The sequence below is a fragment of the Diadema antillarum genome, unplaced genomic scaffold, assembly GCF_040938485.1.
Source record: "Diadema antillarum isolate AM-2024a unplaced genomic scaffold, OU_Dant_1.0 scf00000192, whole genome shotgun sequence".
In the NCBI taxonomy this organism is placed as follows: Eukaryota; Metazoa; Echinodermata; class Echinoidea; order Diadematoida; family Diadematidae; genus Diadema; species Diadema antillarum.
In genome coordinates, this window is record NW_027271081.1 from 542,902 (window position 1) to 553,832 (window position 10,931).

The 10,931-nt window shown below is 36.8% G+C and overlaps 1 protein-coding gene across 1 annotated transcript; it reads right to left on the reverse strand.

The window, feature by feature from the left end:
• Positions 1 to 5,848: 5,848 nt before the first annotated feature.
• On the reverse strand, positions 5,849 to 10,394 carry LOC139723512 (uncharacterized). Its single transcript, XM_071634750.1, has 5 exons — positions 10,008 to 10,394; positions 8,037 to 8,120; positions 7,231 to 7,341; positions 6,612 to 6,798; positions 5,849 to 6,138 (listed from the first exon to the last, which is right to left on the reverse strand). Exons 1-5 carry the CDS (start codon positions 10,392 to 10,394, stop codon positions 5,903 to 5,905), a joined length of 1,005 nt encoding a protein of 334 aa, XP_071490851.1. The 3' UTR covers positions 5,849 to 5,902.
• Positions 10,395 to 10,931: the final 537 nt, after the last annotated feature.

Here is a 10,931-nt window from a genome sequence, read left to right on the forward strand (position 1 = left end):
TAACAATAACATATGTATATTATGTATATGTATACACATACATACATACACATGTTCGCATGTTGAAATTTGACAAGAAACAAGACACACTTTCACATGAATTTTGTAGTAGCAATGCATTGCATGAGTCAGCATTTACTTATCTTTTTGACAAATCAAACAGCTTAGATATACAAAGCATAATAATTATGCAGATGATTTTCATTTCTGACAAACAGCACAAAGTTAAATATAATTTCTTTTTATGTACAATTATATCTTTTATCACACCCTGAATACATTCATGGTAAATACAAATGTGTCCAAAAAAAAAAGCCACATCAATTACTGACACACATCATCAATCAATAAAAGTTGTTATATAATACATATTGGAATGGTAATTGGCTGAATCATTTCTGAGTTTGATATGTCCATAGGATACTGCTGCTTGTTGTCAATGTAAGAAATCACACCACTGGATGAAACATTTTAATTCAAACCACTCAAATCAAGAAAGCAAATGGCATGCACATAATAGTATTCTAACCAATTATCAATGTTTCTATGCTGAATCTCACTATAAGGATGGGTCCCTTTAGGGGATAAATGGAGCTTCAGGCTATTAGATGCTACTGCAGTTCATACTGTCACATCAAGTTAAATCAAATCAAATCAAATCAAATCTGTATGATGTGCACTGTCTCAACTACGAGGTCATGAATTCTCTCATACATCAGGTCAAGATCACACAACATCATCATTCTATTACTTTGCAATTCTGCAGTTCATCATCTTCCTTATATCTTTTAACAATTACATTGTATATCAATCCAGAGGTAGCATCTTATGGTAATTTTGATAAGACAAACAGTTGAAAAAGTAGGCCCTACTTAGGTGAAAAGTTTGACAATGATGATGCATGCCCCAGCAGGTGCAAAAGCAATGGACATAAAGAGATGTTCATAAACAAAACAAAGCAAAACTAATTCACTTGTCACATAAAGCTATCGTTAGAATTTCAATACACACTTCATCAAACATAGGATAAGAAATATTAGTGGATATATAAAATCAATTGAGGGAGAAAATGATCTGTCTTTGATTTTGACAGGTGAAATCCTTTTCCAATGAAAATAAATTTAGTAGCCTTTTGGTATTCTGCAAAATATTGTATAGTAAATGTCATGCCACTGGTCCTTTGTGATTTTCCTGGACCTATAAACAATACCTAAACATAGCTTTCCACTGGAAACTTTCAAGACCATAATCTATCAAGGCAAAGGTTTCACAAAATGTCAGTTAAATAAGATAGCCTCATGTTATGGTAAACATTTCATTGATGCATCACTGCACAAAACATTTCATGTATTTCTTTACCATTTAAACTGTAGTTTCATGAAGCATTTTCATTTCATTAGCATGTGCTGTTAGATATTCCATCGTTCTCACCTGATGAAGATGCCAACGTTTTTATTACTACATACAATTGCCATTCAAACTAGGAACTTTGCAAACTAGGAACTTTGCATGCTATCACTTTCATGTATCACTGCATCACTACAGAAGTTATTTCATAGTGCTCTTTAACACTGGATCTTTGGATCAATAAATATTGTACTCCCCTTAAAATTTCGGCCTATTTCACTCTTGATTACCTCTTTTGTCAATCAGTCTGGACAAATACAAAATCAGATTTGAATGATAAATCAGGGAGGTGACCTCTCAACTCCCCGGATAAATACTGGCATACATACCAGTACAGATGTATTCCAAGCAAGACGTATAATATCATCTGAACAAAGAAGAGTTTGCAGCAATTTGAAATGAAGTTTTAGGCACATAAATACTGGCATAAATGGAAGAGTTGATACATGAAGGGAAATTCTCACTGAAATCGACATACGGTTAACTAAACAAAACATACCACTGGCCAGCAAAACTGATTACAGTATCAGTGCAAGATGCCTTCTTGTAACAATTTGCTCTTGTTATCAAACTCAATGATATGTACACATATAAATATGTGCATGACAACATGTATCATGACAAAGACAAAAATTATTTCCACCTCTATTCTAAATTATTGATACGTTTGCTTGCCTTGACAGGTATTGGCTGTATAAAAGTACCATATTTCATTAAAGGCTATGCATGATCTTCCAAGCTTCAAATTGAAATAAAAGGCTGTACGTGACTTTCCAAACTCAGAATGGAAAAATAGAGGCTTTACATGACGTTCAAGGCTCGAAAGGGAAATATGAGTCAATCTAGTTATGTACCACAAATTTTCAGCTAATATCCCTGAATATCTTCTCTACCTCTTAGAAAAATAACCAATCTTTTCAGTTCCATTTTTTCCCAAAAATTTCTCCTGAAAATATCAATGCCTTCACCACTCCAACATTTTCCCCCCTAAAAGTACTGAACTAATAGCAAACTTCACTTTCAAACCTTCAGATTTCAACAGGATATTGACAAAGAAATTACTTGACTGGCACAAGACATGGACGGCATATGTATGAAAGGTGTTCAAGGTGGTAACTAGCCGTTGCATAAAGTTTTGGAAGCACTATGACCATCCTACACATAAATGTATGTATGCAGTGAGGTCCTGTATTCAAGCATATAGGAATATTGCTATAGGCATTTGAACAAGCACAGCATAAAAGATAATAAATTCAAGCTGGATACAGGACAATATATGGTCACAAACCATAATGTAAATGAGCAATGAAAGAGTGATGAATACAACAGCTGTTATTCAGCTCTTCCAATAACAACCATTTTTTCATTCCTGTGCAATTGATAAAGCAAACACCACATCAACCTCACTTGCTCGAAATAAGACTGCAACACTGCATTATTTCAGTGCACACAAAATACTCAAAAAGAAGCATGAAAGAAAAAGAAATATGAAAGAATGTAGTATGTAATTTCATTCATTGTGGTGTTTACAACATTACAGAATGTGATATAGCTGCAGGGTTATGGAGTGTGATGCTGCTGAGGGACACACTGTACAAGGAATAATAAACCAATAACAAACAAAATTAACATACCATGGCTTATGATGTTAGGCACCTGCTAACAAATTTTGAGCAGACAATGAGGGCACACTATCTGACTGGCTCTCCAACTCATTAATGTCTGGCTATAGGAAAGTCACGACTACAACTGGGGGATTAATGATGATGAATTGCCTGGGCTATATCATATATTCTTTTGTGGCACAGTACAGTCCATATCTGAATCCCATGACTCACAGTTACGGGTGATTGAAACACATTGCTCATACTGGGGATAAACAAATGTTATGAGACAGCATCATGGCAGCTTTCTTTTGAAATCAAATTTCTAAACAGTATTGTATAATTATATCACATATCATGTGATATTATGAAACAGGATGTCTTGGAAGGACAACCGCTGCAAGTGAATATCGGCTACATAGCCATCTTGTACAGATGGAAGGATGGGAAAAAATGAAAATAAATATCTCCCCCTTTATGGTGTGCATAACTGGAATGCAAGAGAATAGGTGAGGATAATAATACCCGTAGACACTTTGTAAAATGCATGTTTAATAGCCCATGCAAAGTAGAGCTTTTTCAAAAAATTAAGACTAGTGCTATTTTCTTTCCTGAAAAAGTAAAATACGAGACATTAATTCCCAAAGACCATGATATTCATTTGATTGAAAGTGTTCAGTGTGTCCCTTGTATTTTTGCCAGAGATGGAAACTATATCATCAACATGCATTAAGCCCACTCAGAATGCTATAAAATACTGCAGCACCTTTACCACTTATCAGCTACTTGGTAATCCCACACACAGTGAGCTACTGTATTGAACATCATTTCTGTCAGGTCAGGATCATACAGAACCCATTATCTCATTGCATTCTTATATCATACCCACTTTCAAGAGTTGTATCTGTTGAATTAGCAACTATTCCTGGTATATTGCCTGGCACAAAGCACTATTTTGAAGTCCCCATTCAAACAGCGAACAGGCAGCATGATATTGAAACCTCAATACATCTGACAGCCACCTTCATCATTACAGCACACCAGAAAAATTCAATGAATGCTAAAATTTCCCATCGCTAAATCCCATTGTGTGGCTCGATTTGTATATTGACAGATACTATTATGACTGATGAAATTTCATATTGAGCTACAGTTTGGGTGAAGGTGAAACAGGTTGCCCAAGGAGGGTTACTGCCTTGAAAATGTCTGTGTACTACTATAAAACATTGATATTTTCACGCAATTAATTTTTTGCGCTGAGTGACTCAAAAACATATTCAAAAAGTAGTGTGAAATATGCAAAAAATTAGTGTACTACGAAAATGTCCGCGTTTACAGTAATGCAGCAGACTTCTTCTTTAGAATTAAATACATGTACATTGTACACTCTGTTGGTATTTCATGATATTGCATTTTTGCATACAATGCATGCTTAGAAATTAATGATAAAAACATTTGCTAAAATCTATAAACTTAAGTTTCCATACATATGAATATTTTGCTAAGACCACAGATTAGCATGGTATATAAATACATGGGAGAAATCCCTAAGTTAATGGGTGCGTATCTAAAGGTATGTACCTTGCAAACAAGCTATTAAAACATGCTAGGGAAGCTGTTGAGGCTGGCATTGTTTTAGTCATGAAACAAGACACTGAGATAGGTATGGTTGTATATGGACAACAAAGGTCATTCTTTCTTGCTGAAATCTAAGGAATGGAGGGACTTTGTTGAATGCATACACTAGCATGGCAATTGCTCATTCCATGAGTGTGAGTCTCACACATTGTGTTGGTTGTTTTCAGGCACTGCATTGAGTGAAGTTAGGCATTGGTTAACTGCATACCTTGGTATATAGATGTAGAAGCTGCAAGGTGTTCATAAAAATTGAGACTAATATTCACAGAATCATGAGCAATAACAGCTGCAGTAGACCTATCTGTCATCTAACACATATTTATTAAGTGAAATTAATAATATGTTGGAGTGTGAAGCTCCATACAGCTTTATAGGTTGTAGTTATGATTCAAAAGACTTTTGTGCCCAATGTGCAAATACTCTTCCGACTAGTCACTATCTTGGCTATCAAGCATTCTATTTCTAACCGTAACTGTGGTGAATTTCACATTCACTTCCTACTCTACAGACTTGAAGCATATTAGATTGAAGAAAGTCATGTGCATGTGTAATACAACTTCCCAAGATGACAAGAGGAATGAAGAAGGAGTTTGTTAGGGTTGCAGAGGAGAAAAGAGCATATAAACTGGGGTGGTATGGAAATATGGTGAGGAGCAATGAAAGCCATCCACTACATAAGACTATGAACCTCAGTGTCTGATTCAAGACTATACAGGGCAGACCACATATGATCTGGAAAAAGGCACTGATGAATAAAGACATTGGAAAATCTGCTTGATACCAACTGGATACCACAGACATGGCAGCCTCCACACTAGGGAAATGAAACATCCAACAGACTCTGATACCCCTTTAGTACTATCTTGTGGATCTGTCTCAAGAGCTAGCAAAATTGTGGGAAACACAAACAAACAAGCATTCTTTTTTTCTCAACATCCAAAACTTGCTCCACTTTTACATTAGTATTATTCATGACAGAACACTACGCGATAAGAAACCTTTTACTTTCACTGTATGGACATCCATGAACATACACATTTGATACAAAATGCATAGAAAGCCACTGCTATGACGGAGCAAAAATGATAGCAATGATATCAGACAGAAAACATTAAAATTTGATAGTCCATCCATGTCACGCACGACTTAATAATCAATTAATAGCTGGCAAATCAACTCCACATCTGACGTGATTACTCATCTGATGCTGATGATTTGCTCATGAGTGTGCAGGGATAAGGCGGAGAGGACTGCTACGTATCAAAGAAGTCATCCTTTGGCTGAGTCCCTGGTCCGGTCTCCACAGGCTTTCCTGCCCAGCCTTGGTCCTCATCTCCATCAGAGTCAACATCGATGCTCCTGCCCCTGACCTTTCCACCTGTGCTAATCCTCTTGACTGGACTACTCCGGCCATTGTAGATCCTCTCTGAAGTGGTGGATGCTGAACCAATGACCATGTTGTTCTCTCCATCAAGCCAAGAGTCCAGTTCTACATGAAAAAAAAAAATAATCACATTTGACCACACATTGCTAGAAAAACTCCCATTCAACTGCAAATGTCAAATGCATAACATTACAAACTAAAGCGCAAATGCAAAAACCTGTTGATGACACTGTTTTCAAAGTAGACATCATGTCTGTTTATTAAGGTCAAACTTGACTATTCTCCATCATACCAAGAGAAAGGCTGATTTCATAACATACTTCTTGCCTAAGGATGATAGCAACATTTTCTGTCTCTCAATTCTGACACGTTGCAAAAATGAAAACCAATATACTTTCCTTTTCATCAGACTAAGTAACACATAGATATCAATTTTGATGAAATAACAAGTCATCCCAGTCAAGGTTTAAAAAAAAAAGGATTTCCCTCAGAGTAGATTTTGCACATCAAGAGGAAAGTCTTACTGGCATTTAAAAAGAAAAAAAGAAAAAAAGAGAAAGGTAGAGAAAAGTATATACCATCATCTGCATTAAAGTTCTCATCCTTCTCCATGTCAAAGTTACAGTCCTCCTCTTCCTCCTCTTTCATCCTCCGCAATCTCTCCTTGGCCTGCTTGGCACGCAGCTCCCTCTTTTTCTGCTTGGCAATCACATCAGCCTGAGCCTTGGCTCGGTTCTTGCTTGCCGAGTCGATCTTTTCCTCCAGCTGTTGTCAAACATGCAACCACAAGGTCTCATGATAGTTTCATCCTATCTATTGCAGCAGCATGGAAACTTTATACATCATATGAGGGTGTCATTAATCTTTTGGAAATTGCTACCTGTAGACAATGGCATAGCATCAATTTTAATACCATCTACAGTCTAAAAATGTCAGTACTTTTGTAAAAATATTTTTGGCAAGCAAAGTTGCTTGCGCCTCACAATAATGTGTCACAGTCATGGATGCTGTAAAGAATGCAGCTTTTAAGAAATTAAATGATCAGTTACATGTAATGACTGACAGTCTTCATCAGAATCCTTAACAATCACATATACCATGTTTTTCTAAAGTTCATCATCATGACACATGGCGATACATTGCAGATAATTGCTAAAAATAGAGAAGGTGAATGAATGCTAATGCCCGAAAACATACCTTTCTAGTTTGTTCTGAGCTCTGCTGAATGTTGCCAAACTGCTGAGCAGCTAGCAGCTCTTTCCTCCGTCTTGATGATTTCTTGGAGCTCTTGCCTCTTTCCTCCATTACCTAGAATACAGAAGTGTTGAAAACTCTCATAGCAAGTAGTGTTGATATACATGTACATTCATTTATTTGGTACAAATCAAAATCTACAGGTTTATCGTCGCTGGGGAGACAACACCTTGTATCTCAAATTTTGGTAAAAATCGTCTGTCTGAATTGGTTTTCAGATAATCAATTAAGTGATATCCTGTCCTAAGCCTAGTTGTCTTACCCCCCAAAAAGGAAGCCATTACAGCATGTCAAAGGAAAGGCAATCCCATTTGTTATAGTGTTTTGGCTGCCATGTACCTTCATTTTCCTAAATATTTGACATTTTTGAGATACAAGGTTTTGTTGTCCCAACAGTGTGAATGAACGAACGACAATGAAATTGTAAGAGTACTAATTTTTACCATGTTGTAATATGATGGCAATGTGAAACTGACACAAATATGTAGTTTATCACTTAAGCTCTGTCACAAAGTTCCAGCAAGTAAAAAGAAAGCATTAAGGGAAAGAAGGTGATTAGAGAACGGTAAAAATTGGGTACATTTGACACACATGGGACAACAGAAAATCTGCCAGTGTATTTGTCACTGAAATTAATGAACTTTTGTTCAATCTATCTAAAAACAAACTATACCTGAGCTCTGCAAGAACTATAAAATAAAAATTTAAGGAAATATATGTATATTTGTACAATGAAATAACAATTATACCTGTCTTCTCCTCTCTTCTGATATTCTTTGTTTTTCTTCTATCATCTCAGCTGTCAATGTGGGTTCTCTCCTGAGCTCCAGTTTCTGAATGACAAAACAAATATCATTTGAGTCATATTTCATTTCTGATGCATTATCACACAGGAGTCTCAATCAGTTTAAACATTGAAAGCAGTACTTGGCAAACAGTATAGATTATGGTTGTGGCATAGCCAAATAATAAAATTAGTGAATTTATTCATGAAAATAAACTTGCATGGATATTTTGTTTTCATCTGAATTGGTAAAAACTTTGCATAAATTTAGTTTTAACCATAAGTCAAGAAATTTGAGGAAACAATAATACTACAGGAAATCTGGCTGCATGTGTTTCTCTTCCAAACACACATCAGAGTAGTTCTGTAAACTTGCAAAAGGGGAAGGTCTGGGTACTTACATAATGTTTCATCATAATTACCTTCATTTTTTTTTTTTTTTTTGGGGGGGGGGGGGTGGAGTAAAACTTGCAAAAGCAGAAGCAAATGGTATCAAAGAGAATACTCTGGACCAGCATTACCATGGAATATGAGGCTAAAAAAAAAATAGAGGGGAAAAAATTCAGTCTCCACACATTCTCCTAATTGCATTTCTTTGAGCTGCTTCCAAAGACAAATAGAGAACACAAAGGGGAACTAGCAAAAGCCAATGCCACTGGTTACCACAGTATGGAAAGACACACATATCACGTTCCAATGCAGACTGAGCTGCATTCTTCGCTATTGTTAATGGCAGCATGTCAAACACACTCTATGTTTGCTCTGTCCATTCTGATCTGAGAAGATGGTCAAATGATTTCACTGTGTCCAGCTCTGTAAATATACTCAACCATGAGTGGACTACTAAGTATAAGTTTCAACCAAATACACACACGTTCACTTGGGACACTTTTTTTTTTTTTGGGGGGGGGGGGGCACTGGACAAGGTAGGGTTTCAGGAAGTCTGAATGTTGGTCTAAGGAAGTACTAGGCAAGCTTGCCTAGTACCTCCTTGGTTGGTCAAGAGCATTCTAGAGCTGTACAAATTAAAGAGCTCTCATGAAATCATAAACCCTCATACTACTACAGTGATCTCAGCAGGCCTCAAACAATTTTAATTTGGAATCAATACGGGGGGAAAGAGATTGATGAAATAGTGATACAGTCAATCATCTTCCAATTTTCAAAGGCTTTTGTCCATTGACATTCTAAGTGCTGGACACCTTCCCTCTTTCTTCTTTTGCACCCAATTTCACAGTATGACAAAAGAAAAAAAATTATTTTACCATATTAATTTCTGCTATACCTTTTTCATATCTTAAGCTATCAAATCCTTTCAGTGTCATAGTTTGACCACGCTTAGGATTACAGATATCAAAGACAGAAAAAAGATGTTTCTACGTTTTTATGCAACAGTTGGTCTTGAGCAAGTGAGACATATGACTTGTAGTGTGAAGAGTCTTACCACCAATCTCTCAAATCTATTTTGACATGTTACAATGGTGCAATTATATCATGTATGAAAATCTGTTTTACATCCAAGAAGCATTGATAAAAAAAACCTGATTCTATACTAAGCATTTTTGTACTACTGACCTTTGACCAACAACAAGCACTATAACCTTGACCTCCCACCATCACCATACACACATCAATCACACATCACACACACACACATACACACACACACACACACACACACTATGGGAAAATGACATTCCACAGCCCCTGCATCTTGCTAAATTCATTAAACTTTGTAATCTGACTTTTGGTGTTATCTTTTCATTCCTGAATTAAAGAGCAAATTATCTCACAGACAAAGTTTCAGGAACAAAATAGAAGATGAAATGAAAGTCATACAATGCTGGCAAGTTGGCAGTGAAAACTGAGCAAAATTCATTGAGCAAAAGTTCATTAAAAATAATCTCCATGGGTTGGAGGATTGATAGAGACCTACCTGTAATCTTTTCGGAGGATGTTTGGCAATTATACTTTCTCCTCGGTCAGTGTCATTATCCATCATCACTTCAAATGCAAGTCCCTTTTTGTGTGGACTTGTGCCATCATTCCCTGATGACGATGGAAGTGTTGAATCATTGTTCAGAGCCACATTCCCAGCAGTCTGGTGAGGTCTCCTTCTTTGACCGTCTGATGTCTTGGCACTATCAATGCCACTGTCTCTGTATGATGTCCTGCTGTCGGATCGTTCTGCATTTTGTCTGCCGACAGACTCGAGGCTCTTGTTCGTCTGGTTGGTTTTGCTCCCTGGCCGTGAGGAACTGCTGCTGAGAGTAGCCTGCGACTCAGCCACAACACTGTTTGGTGCCGAGTTTCCACAGCCCATCGTGTCAGACTACACCAACTGCCACACACTCTATCAAAATCCTTTCCGCATTTATACGGAGTGAATGCGCTGGAATCAGTGTCCCATGGCCATTCTCAGAGAAAAAGCTAACTTGATGACATTTTGGATGATGTCAATGTGCCACAGGAAAGTTGGTACTGGTTCAGTTGACACACTTGCAATGTCTTCTAAATGGACTTTATAAAATCGGTGAGGCTCCTTGGCATGCCTGTTCTGCATCCATTTCCTGCAATGAAAATGTTGACCAACACATTGAAATTTCTTTGATTCACTCGAGGGAGAGAGAGATAGTATGGTACATTGTAAAGTAGTTATTGCAGAAAATAAGTCAAGAGTATAATATGATCTCGTAAGATCGCATTAGAAATGTACACCTCTTGTTTCAGGGTTAAAGACGTACGTTGGTATATGTATTGATTTAGTCCCAGTTTCAATAACAGCAAATGTTTCACATATTTAGTCTAGGTATAACACTAACACTATAAGTGGGAACTTTGGTGGGATTTAATAGGCCCG

Bases quoted from the DNA above. Each gene is read 5' to 3' on its own strand.
- LOC139723512 (XM_071634750.1), bottom strand. From the start codon at position 10,394: ATGGGCTGTGGAAACTCGGCACCAAACAGTGTTGTGGCTGAGTCGCAG. The intron at 8,121-10,007 runs GTAGGTCTCTAT...TTTGTCATTCAG, and splicing joins ATCCTCCGAAAAGATTACAG to AAACTGGAGCTCAGGAGAGA. The intron at 7,342-8,036 runs GTATAATTGTTA...TCTGTATTCTAG, and splicing joins CAGAAGAGAGGAGAAGACAG to GTAATGGAGGAAAGAGGCAA.